Below are 16,712 nucleotides of genomic sequence, written 5' to 3' on the forward strand. Positions count from 1 at the left end.
CCCCCCCGCCCCTTACCGGCCGCCGCTGCTTCCAGCCGGACCGCGGGGCGGGATCTCGGGGCTGCCCGTCCCCCTTTCCTTCTTTCCCTCTTCCCGCACCCGCCCTCCCCGTTCGCCTAAGGACGCCTGACGTTTTTCTCCGAAACCATCCCTGGTAGGGATTGGATTTGTTTCCCAAATGGGGTTGCGCCACGAGGAGGGGAGATGCTGGCAGCTCCGTCCTCCCTGCGGACCCGCCTCCCGCTGGAGGAGGTGGAGGGGGGAAAACGTGCTCTTCTGGTGATCGGCTCCTTTCATCGATTTAGCAGGCTGGCAAGGAATCGGTCATCTCAATATTTTTATTTAAAAAAAAAAAAAAAAAGAAAATAACAAAAAAATTACAAAATCAGGAGTGATGTAGGACAGCCATCACTGCCAGTTGATATGTTTCAAACGCTGATCTTGTCAAACAACTGAAATAATTTGTGTCTGGTGCAAGTTCACCAACAGCTCTGATATCCCCTGCATGTCCTGTTCAGCCTGAAGGTGAGAGCTTTGCACGTAAACCATGTGGGAAGAGCGACACAGTCTCTCGGGGTTGCCTTGGACTGTCAGCAAAAGGTCTGCCTCTGCTGCTCAGCATTAGATTTTGCTGCATGCCATGCTAGGAACATGAGACTTGCAGCCCACAGACCAGTCTGGGCATCATGGGGATGTCTGCTTAACTGCATAAATCCTCGTTTTTCCTCTAGCCCCAGAAAGGGTGAATGTGAAAGACAGAACCCTCATCAGAAAGCCATGATTGTCCCTGCAAAGTGACTGGTAAATAACAGGGTGGTGAGAAGCACTAACAATCACACTGCTTTCCTCAGACAGAGTGTGGGCTCTCACTGTACTTGGGGATCTCCTTACAGGGGAGATGACTAGATTAGGCTCCTGGCTGCTCGAGTCTGAATCAAGTCACAGCTCCAGTTTTGCACTGGCTATGTATGAAATGTAATACCACCAAGCCTCCCAAAACGGCAGGTGCAACAGACTGTTGTGGTTGTTTGTTTTTTTTTCTGTGCTGAGATGAAAGCAGAGATGTTAAACCTTCAATTAGAGCTTAAACAATCTCACACAGTAACTGTTGAATCTGGGACTGCAGGCAGCAAGGTGTTCTATGCTGACTGGATGAAATGGGGACCTGTCTGGTCTGTTGCCACCACGTATTACCTCCACTGATAGCTCAAAAACTGAAGGCAGAGAGAGGTCCAAATAAATACCAGATGGTTATTGTGCAAAAAAAAAATAATTAAAAAAAATTCCAATTCAAACATGGAAGGATTCTAAAGCTGTAAAAAACCCCAAACCAAACCACCAAAAAAAAAAACCAACCCGCAACCCCCCCCAAAACAACAACAAAAAAATCAAAACCCAGAAATAAAAAACAAACAAAAAACAACGAAAACCAACCAAACAAAAAAATCAGCCAACCCTGCTTAGTCCTCTGCACAAAGACCTCAATTTAGACCGCTCAGCAGCGCTGGCAGGACAGACTCTCACCCTGCCTTCTACCCAGTTACCCTGCAGATCATGGAGCTGGTGTAACAAAACAGTGAGCAAACCCCAGGCTCTGAGGATCACCATGTCTTCGGCTTTGTGCACTTCAGGTCCCTCTGCTGGCAGCAAGGCTGGTAGGATTTTGAACTCTGCAGCTCCTGATAGACAGATGAACTGTTCTGAAATTTAATATTAGCCAGCAGAGAAGAACTCTGCAGAGGGCCCCGAGCCCTCACCAAGTTCCACCAAAATGCGACCACATGGCTCGCCCAGGGAGGTGAAGAAGCCACCAGGTCGTGCTTCATCCCTCACACTGAGCAAAGGCAGCGGTGGAGAAAAGGGCAGGACAACCTGAGCTCACTGTGAAATAGCATCCCTGCTTGTGTGATTGCCATCAGCTCAGATGTGCCTCTGCTTCTGTCTGTTTTGGGTGGAGGGACACCTGGTGCTGGCAGCTCAGGTGAGCCCTAACCATGACAGGGGCTTCTCAAGGCCAGATTTTATGGCTTGATCCATATGGGAACCTGAGCTTCCTCTGCCCTTTAAGTCTGAATGAAATGGCTGGTGCCCAGCTACAGAACCTGAGAGGGCTCTGAGGGCAGCAGTTGTTTACAAGAGAAGGTTTGCAATGCAGATAAAACAAGGACCATCAGGTCCTCGGCCTTTGACCGGCTCAGGGTTTCTCTGAGCTTGCAACACTTCCCAACTGCAGAAGTGGAAGAGGGTGGTGTTTGGGCACTGGCCATCTCGAGAGAGACTGCATTAACCATTTGTTTGGAAGGAGGTTATTTGCCATTCACGCCTTCCAAAGTGCTTGTGTACAGACAAAAGGCTACAAAATCACACATATTACAAAGATTGGGGATTTGGGGGTTGTGTGGCTGGACCTAAGGCACACCTGAGGACAATACTGGCTCCCCAGTGATAGGGCCCAGAGTGGATTCATGACAGAAGGGCAGGCACGTGAATGAGGAAGACATCACAAATTCAGCCATTTCCTCAGCTCTGACTTCTCCTTGGTCTGAGGTATGTAAAGGCAGGGAAAAAAATAGAAAAATAGCATTCTGAACAATGTCAGGGAGCAGAGAAGCCTCCTGCAGCAAGTTCTCTCTTGTTCCAGGGAGGCCCTCTAGGATACCACACCACAGCTCTATTTCAGCCTGCCTGCCTTCCCCAGCAGCAGCACGTCTTTGGAAGAGAAGCTGGAGTCAGAAGGTGCACTTGAGTGAAAGGAAAGGCCCGAGTCATTGATTTACTAGAGGACTGACCTCTAGGTGGCCACCAGCTCCATGCCTTGCAGGGAGCACACCCTCCTCTCTTGGTCTCCTGACAGCCCTTTACTTTGGTTTGCTTTCTTATGGTTTTTTGGTCTTTTTTTTTGGTCTTTTTTTTAAAAAAATCTTCCCTTTCTTTCTTTCTTTCTCTCTCTCTCTCCCTCTTTTTTTTTTCCTTTTCTTTTTTTCTTCACAGTTCTCTGTGTTTATGTTTGTCGCTATTTGGTGAAAACGTTCCCGTTGCGGCAAAAGGTGATTTTGGCCGCATGTTCCTCCCCGACATGATGAGAGCTCCAAAGCCATGCTGGTGGGAGAAGGCGTAGCCCGAGCGCCGCGTGCTGGTCCGGCGCAGGCGTCTCTTGGGCGAGGGTGGAAGTGGCCTCTTTTTGTCTTCTTTAATCTTGAGCAGGACCTGAAATCACAAAACGAGGTGGAAAAAGCGGGAAGGGCGCCGTTGTTCACAAGCGCAGTGAAACAGGGGCAAAAAAAAAAAAAAAGAAACCAAAACAGAGGGAAACACAATTGGGGGTTCAAAGCCAAAAGTGACTGACAAAAGAGGGGGGTGGCAGGAGGGCTTGCAGGGCAGGGACAGGATGGGCAGCACAGGGTGGTGGCCTGGTAGAAGAAACAGCAAATCTTACTCTAAAAGGCATTAGAGGCTTATATTTGAGGCCTCAGGACTGTGGTTAGGTTCCTTCCAGATCACAGAATCATCACAGAATGGATCATCTAGTTCCAGCCTCCCTTCATGAGCAGGAATACCCCCCACTAGACGAGGCTGCTCAAAACCCAATCCAGCCTGTCCTTGAGCACTTCCAGGGATGGAGCATCCACAGCCTCCCTGGACAGCCTTGGACAGTGTCTCAACACACTTACACTAAAAAATTTCCTTCTATTGTCTAACCTAAATCTATCCTCTTCCAGCTTAAAACCATTACCCCTTGTCCTATCACTACACATTCTGGTAAAAAGAGCTTCCCCAGCTTTCCTGTAGCCCTTCAGGTACTGGAAGGTGCTCTAAGGCCTCCACAGAACCTTCTCTTCTCCAGGCTGAACAGCCTGTCTCCATAGCAGAGCTGGTCCAGCCCTCTGATCATCTCTGTGGCCCTCCTTTGGACTTGGTCCAACAGCTCCATGTCCTTCTTACATTGGGAGCTCCAGAACTGGACACAGTACTCACAAGCATGGAGTAGAGGGGCAGAATCACCTCCCTCGACCCGCTGGCCACACTTCTTTTGCTGCAGCCCAGGACACAGTGGCTTTCTGGACTACAGGTGCACGTTGCCTTTTGTTAAGCTTTTCATCAACCAGCACCAGGTCCTTCTCCTCAAGCCTATTCTCAATCCATTCTCCACCAGACCTGTACTTGTGCTTGAGATTGCCCTGAGCCAGGTGCACTTGGCTTTGTTGAACTTCATGAGTTTGGCCTGGAGCCACCTCTAAAGCCTGTCAAGGTGTCTCTTGATGGCCTCCCTTTTCTCCAGTGTGTTGACCTCACCACTCAGTTTGGTGTCATCAGCAAACTTGCTGAGGGTGCACTTGGTCCTACTGTCCATGTTGCTGACAAAGATGTTAAACAGCAGCAGTCCCATTACTGACCGTTGGAGAACACCACTCATCCCTGGTTTCCATCTGGACATCGAGCTGTTGATGCCTACTCTGAGTGCAACCATCCAGCCAATTCCTTATCCACTGAGTGGTCCATCCATCAAATCCATATCCTTCCAGTTTAAACACCAGGATGTCCTGTGGGACACTGTCAAATGCTTTGCACAAGTCCACGTAGATGATGTCAGTTGTTCTTCCCTTGTCCACTGACACTGTGACCCCACCATAAAAAGCCAACAAATTTGTCAGGCATTATTTGCCCTTGGTTAAGCCATAGTGCTGCCACCAACTACCTCTGCATTTCCCATGTGCTTTAGCAGAGCCTTCAGAAGGATCTGCTCTATGATCTGGCCAGGTACCTCTAGAGGTAAGACTGACTGGCCTGTAGTTCCTTGAGTCTTCTTTCCTTCCCTTTTTGAAAATGAGGGTTGTATTTCCCCTTTTCTGGTCAATGGGACCTTCACCAGACTGCCATGACTTTTCAAATATGATGGAAAGCAGCACTGCAACTTCATCTGCCAGCTCACTTAGGAGCCATGGATGGATCTTGTCAGGTCCCACTTGTTCACTTTCATGTTCTTTAGAAGATCTTGAACTTGCTCTTCTACCATAGTGGGTGGATCTTCCTTTTTCCAGTCTCTGCCCTTGCATTCTCTGACTTGGATGGTCATAGAATCATAGAATCATAGAATCCTAGGGATTGGAAGGGACCTTGAAAGATCATCTAGTCCAACCCCCCCTGCCAGAGCAGGGTCACCTAGAGTACATCACACAGGAACGCATCCAGGTGGGTTTTGAATGTCTCCAGTGAAGGAGACTCCACAGCCTCTCTGGGCAGCCTGTTCCAGTGCTCTGTCACTCTCACAGTAAAAAAATTTTTCAGATATTCACCTTGATCCTTCTATGCTCCAATTTGCACCCATTACCCCTTGTCCTATCACTGGTCATCACTGAGAAAAGCCTAACTCCGTCCCCCTGACACTCACCCCTTACATATTTGTAAACATTGATGAGGTCACCCCTCAGTCTCCTTTTCTCCAAGCTAAAGAGACCCAGCTCCCTCAGCCTTTCCTCATAAGGGAGATGTTCCACTCCCTTAATCATCTTAGTAGCTCTGTGCTGGACTCTTTCAAGCAGTTCCCTGTCCTTCTTGAACTGAGGGGCCCAGAACTGGACACAGTATGGCTTCACAGTGAAGACTGAGGCAGAGAAGTCATTCAGTACCTCAGCCTTCTCCATATCCTGCGTGACGAAGCCTCCTGTTTCCTTCTGGAGAGGGCCCACGTTTTCCCTGTTCTGCCTCTTATCACTGATGTACCTGTAGAAACCCTTTTTAATACCCTTCATGTCCCTGGCCAGGTTTAACTCTATCTGGGCTTTAGGTTTCCTAACCTGGTCCCTGGCTTCTCAGTCAGCTTCTTTATATTTCTGCCAGGCTTCCTGTCCCTGCTTCCACCTTCTGAATACTTTCTTTTTTTCATCTAAGAATGTCCAGGAGCTCTTTGCTCATCCATGAAGGTCTCCTGGCACTCTTGCCTGCCTTCCTCTTTCTGCATGTGTTGCTCCTGGTCTTGGAAGAGGTAATCTTTTAATATTGACCAGCTTTCTTGTGCTCCTCACCTGTCCAGGATTTTATCCCATGATACCCTATAAGGCAGATCCCTGAATAGGCTGAAATCTTCTGTCCTGAAGTCCAGGGTAGTGAGCTTGCTGCAGACCCTCTTTGTTGCCCTACGGATCCTGAATTCCACCATTCCATGGTCACTGCCACCAAGGCTGCCCTTAAGCTTCACATTGGCCATCATGCCATCCTTGTTGGTGAAAACAAGGTCCAGCATAGCACCTTTTCTAGTTGGCTCTTCTGCCACTTAGAAAAGAAATTAGTCATCAATGCATTCCAGGAACTTTGTGGATTGCTGGTGCCTTGATGTGTTGCCCTTCCGGCAGATGTCAGGGTGATTGAAATCACCCATGAGGATTATGGCCTGTGAACAGCTTTGGGGATCTCTGTACAGCAGGAAAACCAAACACTCCTCTCACAGAATCACAGAATCATGGAATTGTCAGAGTTGGAAGGGATTTCTAGAGATCATCTAGTCCAACTCCCCCACTAAAGCAGGATTGCCCAGACCACATCACTCATTTTTACATCCAGGTGGGTCTTGAATATCTCCAGAGAAGGGGACTCCACAGCCTCCTGGGCAGCCTGTTCCAGGGCTCTGTCACTCTCATAGTAAATAAGTTTTTTCCTCTTATTTAAATGGAACTTCCTGTGTTCCAGTTTGTGCTTCGTGCCCGTCCTCCTACCACTGGGAACTACTGAGAAGAGTCTGGCTCCATCCTCCTTGCACCCACCCTTTAGATACTTGTAGGCATCAAGAAGTTTTCCCCTCAGCCTTCTCATCTCTAGGCTAAACAGTCCCAGCTCTCTCAGCCTTTCCTCTTAAGAGAGATGCTCCAATCCCCCAGTCATCTTTGTTGGCCTCATGACAATAAATTTCTCAGAGGAGGAAGAAAAGTAGAGCAATTTTGCACTAGCGCGAGATGCTCAGCCCAAGCATTGAGGCTGAGACTCTGTGCCACAGCTGTGTCAGACATCTGCTCAACTTAATTGTGAACTCAGCCCATTTTTACACACCTGAACTGTCTCTAACTGTGTCCTAGGGACCTCCCTACCTAGCAGTCTTCTCCAGCACCCACCTTCTCCCTCTGTAAGGACTGAGAATTCCCCTTCACTCCTTCTCCAACAGTGTTGTTGCATTTGGGGAGCTTCACAGGCATCCCAAAGACTGTCGGGGCGGCCCCTGAGGGGCACTGAGCACACACCCTTGGGTGAGCTCAGACACTCGTGTCTCGATGCAGGAAGGAGAAGGAGACACAAGGTGGCAGCAGCATTTAGCAGATGCTCCTGTGTCTGAAATTCAGCCCGAGATGCTGCGTTCATAGTGATCTGCAGGGGTCTGTGGGCTGCAGTGAGCTGTGAGCTCTCTGCCCACTCCATCGCTCCCAGCCTCTCCTTGTCCTAATGCCCTCATCCCCTTCCTCCTGGGGATGGGAGGGCTGCTGGTCTCAGAGTGGGATTAAGACCCTTGGCTACAAATGAAGTAAATTCTCAAGTAAAAAACCAAGACAAAACACAGCAAATACATACACCTGGGTGGAGGGTGAAGGGCTGGGGTCTGCCAGACTAAAAACTGTATGGCAGCAGGGTGAGAGGACATGCCACTCCTTCCCCACTGTGCCACAGCACTTGAACCTAAAAATAGTGCGGCTTCCCAGCTCCACTGCAATCTAGTCCACATCTAAATAATCTCAGCTTTGGTCCCAGCTGCTGATGCGTTGAACTGTGCTAAAACCCAAACTCAATCCTCAGTCTCAAGGGACTAGGGGACAGACAGCTGGCAGCACTTGCACCTGCAGGGAACAAACACTTGGGCACAGGAGCCCTGTAATAAGTCTCCATGGTAAGCAGAATTTCTGGTTTGATAAAGTATCTCCTTACTTTATCGCTGGGAGTTGGCTTTAACTGAGCCTTCAGGAACCGAAAGCCAACTACAGGCAGCACGCAGAGGGCGATGCTGAGGAAGATTGCTAGCCACACGTTGGGCTGGCCCAGGGTGTTTCGAGCAGTACCTGGAAAAAACAACCAAACAAAACAACAACCGTGATCAAAGCCATAACAGCAGCACTCTCATCGTTGTTCACTTGAACATTTCACCCTCCGTAATTCCAAAACACTTGGCAAACAGACCAAAATTCAAAGCAGACACAATCTACAACAGTGGCAGCAACTTGCTGTAGAGAAGACAGTAATATGGGTATCACTGTTTCAGATGAGCAAAGAAAAATGCAATGTACAGACTCAACAAGAACACAGGGAGGCAAAGATGTCAGAGTGAAAGACATCTCTTTATGAAGAGTCAAGTCACTGCAAAGTATATAAATGCTCAAGAGACCTTCAGCAGCCGTCCAGCTCTTGCATCTTTTGCCAGGACTCTAGTACAAAAGGGAGAACACTATTTCTTTACTTTCCAGCACCATTTCCTGGAGCATATGGAGTACTGCCTCTGACTGCCCAGCAGGCAACAGGATCACAGCCTTGAGGAGGGGAGCATGCGTTGCTCTGGGTGCTTGCAAGGGCAGCATGGCCTGATGGGTGTATTGGCAGAGCAACTGCCATGTCCTGGCGTGACACTGCCACCTTCTCTGAAACCAGAGTGTTCACTTCTGGCTTCTCCAAAACTGAAGGAACACACGTTAGAACAAACAGTCTGCAAAACCCTCATTATAGGGCTTAACGATGCTGTTGTTGGCAGCAAAGTTGCTGAATGTTTTCTCTTCAGTTGGCCCCATTCTGCTGTAATGTAACTCCACTGAAATGAAAGTAAACAAGTTGTCTGAGTCCTGACTAGGAACACTTTCCTTAAAAATTATTTCAGACTGAGACCTTATTAGGTGGTGCTTGGCCTTATGGCTAATTTGGCCTATGTAGTATCAACAGAACAGCAGATAGAGATACCCATGGCAGGACATTTACCACTTGTCTTTGGAAAATTAACAGACTGTCTGTCTTGTCTCACTCAGGAATTTTGATACTAAAAGCCATCTTAGTGGCTCATAACAATGCTTCCTCAATACTGGGTTTGGATGCACAGAGCTATTGAAAACATTTGAATTCCTTTTGTAAGCTTTCATTTTCCTCCTGGTCAAAGTCTCAGGAGACAGACTCATTTTTATGTTAACCTTCACTTTTTGCATGTGTTCAGAAATCTGTAACTCCAAAGACCTCATCATCACTGACATTTTTTTGGCTGGGAATTTCCCATTTCACCTGGCTGAAGGCTTACCATAATCACACAGCATTTTTCTCATGTCTAACTGGATGTTGTACTTCTATGCTTTCTTACACCAACACATTAACTTATTTACAAAAGAACGTGCATCCTTCTGAAAACAAAATATTCTGAGATATCTGTAAGACTTGGGCACCTGGAAACATTTTAAAAGAGCAGCAGAAAGCATTCCAGCCAGCTCAGTAAGTTTATTTAAAGGATCATTCCTGTGGCTGCGTGTGGACGTGCACCCTTATGCAAGAAGTGAATGTGGCCCACATTCACTTGGATGGGTAGGATTCAAAATAAGCATTCCCAGCAGCCCTCAGAAATACCCTGGCATTTCTTGTAGAAAAAACAATAAATAGGTTCTGTTATTGCCTTGACAGGTTTAAGCCCTTTAGCAGGCCCTATTTGAGTGCAGTCAAGGGTGGTCCCAGGGCTTACCAATGAATGGAAAGGAGGCTGTGAAGATCAGGTACATGCCATCACTATACATGGTGAAGGTGATAGCAAAGTAAACAGAAAGGCTGCCCCAGATGAAGAACTGGTTCACAACTGTCCAGTAAGAGGTGTCCAAGCCAATCTGAAAGAATGAAGCAACACAGCTATTGTCATTGCTTTAATTATTTAGCAGTTCTGTGCTGAACACAGCTAGAGATCTTGTCCTCTTCTTTGTACACCTGCTCCCAATGCTGTTATTTATTCAAGTCTGAAGAAATACCAAGCCATGGATTACAGGTACTGGGAGACAATTCCAGGCAGCAGAAGCCATTATCTAGGGAGGTATGATTGATTTGACTTTCTTTTAAGAAATTGCTGTTGTCCTGCTTGTACTATCTAATTTTGTACCACCCAAGTCTTAGCTATTTCTTCCAGCACTACCACCTGCATCATGCATGGGGCCAGGCTACAGAGACAGTCTCGTGATGGAGACCCCATATGTAACTGCCTGATAGGAGACAGATAGTCCTGTGATTCAACACCATCCCATAAAGCTTGAACAAGTCCTTCTCTACTCCCAGTCTTCAATGTTTTTTCTGCTAAGACTGTGAACTTCCCAAGGCAAAGACTTTGCTTTCCTGTCACTCTGATCTTCTATAACATTCGAATCTGTTGGTCTCTTGAACTGAGGAGTCATGTGGTGTCAAGAGATTTATTTATTTATTTATTTATGCTAAGAATGCAAGATACAGCAGCAAATACAACATTATCAGGATCCCAAGTGGCCTTCCAGATGCTGCCTTCCTGAAACAAGAACTAATTCCTGAAGACATTACCTGAGATCCCTTACCTGTACAGACACCACAATCAGTAAGCACGTCTGGGCCATCAGTGCAAAGGACTGGTAGTCAGCAATGGCCTTTCCATCACTTCTCATTGTATTGTACATGGCCCCAAAGGGGATGAAGAAGAGAATGAGGGAGCTGTAGATCCCTTGCAACATGCACTTGATGAACACCACTTTGTTAAAGTAGAGGTTTTGCTGGCCAGGCACATATAGCTCGGGAGACCGCATGCTCCAACGATCATCCACATCCTGAAAGTAGTGAGGAGATGGTCAGATTTGCTGGCACTTACCCAGCTGATCACACAAGACCACTTAGGGTTGCCCTGTCCCTGTGACATGCATTTCCATGAGAAAAGGCTTAGAACACAATTCACTCAGTTGTGCTGGGAGCATACCACATCCCAAGGTCACCTAGGCACATTTTTCATGGGGAATTTCACCTTTCTTGTGCTGACAAAGCTGACAAGTGCTGGAAAAAAATTGAAGGTACACTTCTTCTTAAACAGACAACATGGTCTGCTCCCTTGAGAGTTGCCTGGAAGTTATGGGACAGAAAATACCCACCTTAGTCCACACACACAGGCAAGGCCATCTGGCTTGGATTCTTCAAGTGTCCAGAGCTGAACACTGTGAACCATTGTGGAGCAGCAAGTTTCTTTTTATCTAACTAGTGAAAGGCATCTGGGAGCAGCGTTATTTGTCTTATATCTTGCTGAACAGTAATAATGAGGTAGAAATGTGCATGTGAAATAACTGCAGGAAGACTTTCACTACAAAGACTGAACCTAGAAAATCAGGGCTCAGAGGTCTAGTTCATTCTTTGTTTTGTGTGGTCACTAAAATGTCACTTGTCAGTCTTTAGGAACACAGCTAGTAAGATGTGACTACTTCAGGGGAGAGCTGCAATGGTACTGTAGTCAACAGCCTAACCCCAAAATCTCATCATGCACTGAAACCTGCAACCCAGCTCAGGATACCACACCATCTCCTCCCCTGGTGTCTCCTTTTTTTTGTGCTCTTGGGTCTCACTGGCAGGAAACTATTGTAGGAGCTACCACAATAGCTGGCTAAAAAGCCAGCTGATTTTGCTTCATGGAATCAGCACTGGGAAACAAAACCTCTATAAAAAAATCCAAGGGCTTATAGAAGCAGTACCTGATCGAAGAGGCTCATTCCTAGCACTGGGAGGGAGGTATATACCAAATTGTAAAGTGTAATAAACCACTCGTCATAGACAGTCTAAAAAAACAAACAAACAAAAACACAAAACAAACAAACAAAATAGAGCATGAAGTTAGAGAAAGACTGCCTTTTACATATATATGTATATATATGCACAAAAGCATACACAATTCAAAAGTATACACAATTAAATGCTGGAGATCGGTTTGTCTTAAACTAACAGCAGATTATTTTTTTTTGCTGCAGCAGATTTACTCCTCATGCAAGCTGCTGAAGCTGACATGAGGTTAAAGTGTTCACTTCAGATGTTCTCACAGGGCTCTGTGCCAAACTGGTCAGGCCTCTGTGTGATCTGTATCCTTGTTTGATGGCTGTGGTCACTTTGAGCACTTTAAAAAAGTCCCATGAGGGACCTACATGCCTCATAATGCACCTGAACGTCTTTGGACATCTGTCCTCTACCAGCAGCACAGTGAAGAAAGTGGTATCTGCCTCAACTGTTTGCTTTTCAGTGAAGTGGGAGGCAGGGCAGCTGCTTGGTTTATTTCCTTTTAAAATGTTTCCGGATACTGCGCTTGGAAGAGCAAGGTCTGACCATGGGAAAACAGAAGCCAGTCCTACCTGTGCTGAGAAGCCAGAGAAGAAGCCATACCAGAAATGCACTAACGTGAAGGCAAAGTTCTTGTAGAAAAAGTACTTGAGGAATTTGCACATGCGGATGTAGGACCACCGGCCATGGACCAAGAGGAGGCGCTGGAGGTAGCGGAACTGAGCGAAGGAGAAGTCACTGGACAGGACGGCCTGCATCCCCTCCTGGCCACTGATGCCGACCCCGATGTGGGCAGCTGCAACAAGAAGGTGGTTGATCATGTCATTACACTGCGAGTTGCGATTGACCCCTTTCCTTAAGAGTCCCCTGCTGTGTAATTCCCTTCCAGTCTTCATAAAGAGGCAGATGCAAAATTACTCTTAAGAAAAAATAAATAAAATCAATTTTAAAAAAAAAAAACACAACAAAAAATAAACACCAAAACTGGGAGCACTTAGCTGTCTTTCAGCAGCATTCTGATTTTGGCTGTGGTGATACGTCTCCAGTAACTGGGCTTGTATTACTAGAAATGAAATTGCACCCTCACTGACAATTCCTGTTTTCTTTCTGAATGTTTCCCAACAACATAAATGCTGTTGTTCGTAACAGCTGCTGTTATGAAAAAATAACACTAATTTATACCGACATGTGGCTTGTGTTTACATGCATGCATGTCCTTCCAGCAGCCTTTAAATATCTCTCCAGACAAGCAGAGTCTTCAAACCCCTTACAGATTCCTCAGACACAGTGCCACAAGGCAGACTGTAGCCCTTTCACATTTCCTGGGCTTTATTAGTTCAATAAAATAATTAGATGGAAGAGTAACGTCCCTTTTAATAGTAACTTGGGTTTATTAAACATGGATGTAAGTTTAATGTGACAGCTAATTTTACAGCTTTAGTTAATGAGAACAATCTCCATGGCTGGAGATGGGTTAGATTCAGATCCAATTCACAGAACAGTAAATTGAAAAAATCCCAAAGTCCCCACCCTCCAAGGGCGGGAGGGTGTTAGTTTCCAATTATCATGTACACTTCAACTTGTTTTTCTTATCCTTTCTTTACTGACTGCCTGACTTATCTCTTTTGAAGCTCCCCACTTAGCCTTTTCTTTCTTAATTAAAAGGCTCCAGTTAATCAATTCTTGCAAATTAACGCAAGGAAGATTAACAATAGGCCCTTCTGAATAATCTTAATTTAATTATACCTAGTTAGGGGATTTTTTTTTTCATAAACTCACTGAGGGAATGCAGCATCAAATGATGCTCAAGGATGGAGAGACCTAGAAGCTCGTGTCTTGCAGCACAAGGGAGATAATTGACAAATGGCCCTACCACATGGTAATGTTAAAAAAAATGGATGTGACATTATACAGACTATTTACAGGCAGGAAGGTTTTCTTTCTGCATTGAAGACAGGCACTCTCTGAAATAAATGTGTTTGTTCTCAGTATTGCCCTGGTGATGGGGGCCATGCAGACACACAGGTCGCAGTCATGAGGGCCTTCTGTCTATTCCAAGGTAGACACACAGAAATAGCCATTAAGTGGAATCTTAGCTTGCTGTGATCCTGGTGGTGGGAGCACAGCAAAGGGCCCTCCTGTGTGCCTGGGAAGGCAGGATGCATGAGTAGTGACAATGCTCTGTAGCAACCTGAGGAAACTTGGGGCACAGACACTTGGTGCCATGAGGAGGGTGGTACAGAAGCCACCCAGACACATGTCCCTGGTGCTAGGCCCCTCAGACAATGAGCACAGCAGCAGGTTGGTTTGATGCTGGCTGTCGGCCATCACTCACTTTTGATCATGCTGACATCATTGGCACCATCTCCAATTGCCAGGGTCACAGCCTTCTTGTACTTCTTCACCAGCTCCACCACCTGGGCCTTCTGCAGCGGCGTCACTCGGCAGCAGATCACCACCTTGCACATGCAGGCAGTTCTCACCAGCTCCAGCTCCAGATTCCCTTCCAGCGCATAAGCCTGAGAAGAAGGGGAATGGGGCGTTCGGGTCAGACGAGCAGCAACTCATGGACTGGCAAAGAGGGTGGAGAGGGAAGGACATGATAACTGAGCTAATTCTTCCATATGGCAGAAAGAAGGTAGGAGATGCCCCAAGTGGATCCACATCATGCCACACACCCTACACCTACGTGCATGCAGCACAGCTGGATTTGCACAACAGCTGCTCAGGGCAATGTCACCTGGCAGTGCAGCACAAGTGTCACACAACAAGAGCACTAAAGCAACAAAGCTATTGCTGGGCTTGAGAACAGCCTGGCCATCTCTGTGTGAGTCTGCTCGTCCCTCTTGCTTTATTTTTTAAGTTCTAGGGGATCTGCAGTATTAATAGAAAAAAATCAATTTGTAAATAATTAAAACCAAAACAAAATAAAATTAAAAAAAAAAAAAGCCAAACACAAAACCAACCAAGAACAAACAAACAAAAACCCCAAACAAACCAACAAAAAAACCCAAACAAAACCCAAACCAAACCAAATATGGAAAAAGCTGACCTCAGGTGTGCATGACAAAGCAAAACAGAAAGCCAGAGAGAAGGCAACTTTGGCCTGAGGGCTGACCTCTTAAATCAGTCACTTGTGTTATTTCTATTTGGGAAGCACAGCGGTAGCTGGATGTTTGGTCACCCCTCCAGCTCTGTTTGAGGAAAAGGGAGCAGTGTTGGCTTTTCATGTTTCTTTTAGACTGTGCTTTTTGTCTCTGTTCTTCAGTGTCTCTTCTCCATAGACATTCATGGAAGGAACCTACAGGGCTCTCTCCTCAGAGCCGGTACAGCAGGCTCTGAACGCTGCCCTTTCTGCATCAGGCAGATAGGCTGTAAGGATATCCTTTCTTCTTGAAACAGAGAGTTGTGAGTGAGTCACTAGCACCCCTATTTCCCTCTTGTCAGTGGCAGGCAGACTTGCTCAGCAGAAGACCTTTTCATGGCCTGGTTTTGTTACTGGCTGGTCATATGTCTTTCCCCACAATATCCGAGCTGCCCAGCACTAGCAAAATACTATTGCAAGATAGCTCTACTAATGTTATTGCACACAAACCAACTAGTTCTGTGGTGATGCCATTGCAGAGGCTGCTGTGCCTCTGTTTGTTTGCTGCCTTTAAGCAAGACCACCTGTGTGCACAGCCCCAGAGCTGCCATTCCACCCACTGCATGTGGGGATATGGCACTGAACAGATGCTGTGTTTGTGTGGTATCAGAACTATTGCCAGTGTTCAAGCTCTAGGTACATAGAAATAAATAAATAACACATGGCTTTCTCCACACTGTCCTTGTGGTCCACGCCCTGGAGAAGGCCATGGTGTCAGTGAAACTGGCTGTGTCCACCCTGCTGCTATGTGCACTGGCTGCTCCCACGCAGCCCAGATTTAAATTTCTGTGTGGGACACATCTCCTTGCCAGGCTGTGAGTGAGTGTGTGGTTTTTCTAGGAATAGAAAGAAAGCTTTGTCACTCCTTCCAGTGGTGCTTTTATAGCACAGAACTCAGGATCTGTCCTGCAGGCTGACAGGGTGGAACATGAGCAGGAAGTGGGGTTGCAGATGGCTGAGATGTCAGAGGATTCACCCATTTGGATGCACCAAACTTGACAGAGCTCTTGTCTGCTTTGCAGTGGGGATCTAAAGGAGATTAAGGCCCTGGAGTTAAGAGGCAGCAATTGTAAAAGATGGAGAGAGGGTACTTGACCATGTAGACATTGCCTGGAAGTGTTCCCTCTAGTCCAGTGTCCATATGCATAGCACACAAGCCAAAAATGGAGCAAGATGAGATTTTTTAAAATAGTAATTTGCTAGGCTGTAACAGAGCTGGGGGTTAAATTTGCTGGACTGCCATCAACCACAGGGAGCAGAAGCATCTTTTCTCTGAAAGGCAGCACCTCCCAGCTCTTCCATGTCTCCCTGTTTGCTTCCCCTGCAAGTTGGGAAAGCAAAATACAATAGACACATAAACCTGATCTAGACTAAGTCATCTTCCCAGACAGATTTACTTGTATCTAATTATTTTTTTTTAACCTTTCCTAAACAATTTCCAAGATGGAAAATCTATTCCAGTGCTTCACTGTTCTCACCAGGAAAACATTTAACCCAAAACTCTCTTATCTCAGTTTAATTTTGTTACTTTGTTCACCTGTTATTATTTGATGAGTATTACCAAGACAGATCTGCAGGCTCAAAATCCTAACTTTCTCAGTTTTCCCTGTGCTTTCCAGATTGAACGTAACTACTCCTACAGTTTTTGTTGTCCTTTCCCTAGTTGGTCTACATTTTCTCAAATTAAATGGCCCAACTAAGCTGAATTATTTCAACTAAGGCATCACCAATGAAAAATAAAGCAGGCAGCTTTCTCTACCAGTCTTAGAGATGATGCTGTTACATACACATCTCTGATTTTGTATGTGTG

The 16,712-nt window shown here is 46.3% G+C and overlaps 1 protein-coding gene across 1 annotated transcript in view; it reads right to left on the reverse strand.

The window, feature by feature from the left end:
- Positions 1-2,985: 2,985 nt before the first annotated feature.
- Positions 2,986-16,712, reverse strand: part of LOC104393541 (phospholipid-transporting ATPase FetA-like) — a 62,705-nt gene continuing 48,978 nt past the window's right edge. The window contains exons 21-27 of the mRNA XM_010003046.1: positions 14,093-14,276; positions 12,330-12,553; positions 11,682-11,765; positions 10,530-10,775; positions 9,683-9,821; positions 7,906-8,036; positions 2,986-3,207 (exon numbers count right to left, since the gene is read on the reverse strand). Coding sequence (XP_010001348.1) covers positions 2,986-3,207; positions 7,906-8,036; positions 9,683-9,821; positions 10,530-10,775; positions 11,682-11,765; positions 12,330-12,553; positions 14,093-14,276 — 1,230 coding nt within the window. The remainder of the gene's footprint in view (positions 3,208-7,905; positions 8,037-9,682; positions 9,822-10,529; positions 10,776-11,681; positions 11,766-12,329; positions 12,554-14,092; positions 14,277-16,712) is intronic.

The sequence above is a fragment of the Chaetura pelagica genome, unplaced genomic scaffold (assembly GCF_000747805.2).
Source record: "Chaetura pelagica isolate M959 unplaced genomic scaffold, ChaPel_1.0 scaffold758, whole genome shotgun sequence".
In the NCBI taxonomy this organism is placed as follows: Eukaryota; Metazoa; Chordata; class Aves; order Apodiformes; family Apodidae; genus Chaetura; species Chaetura pelagica.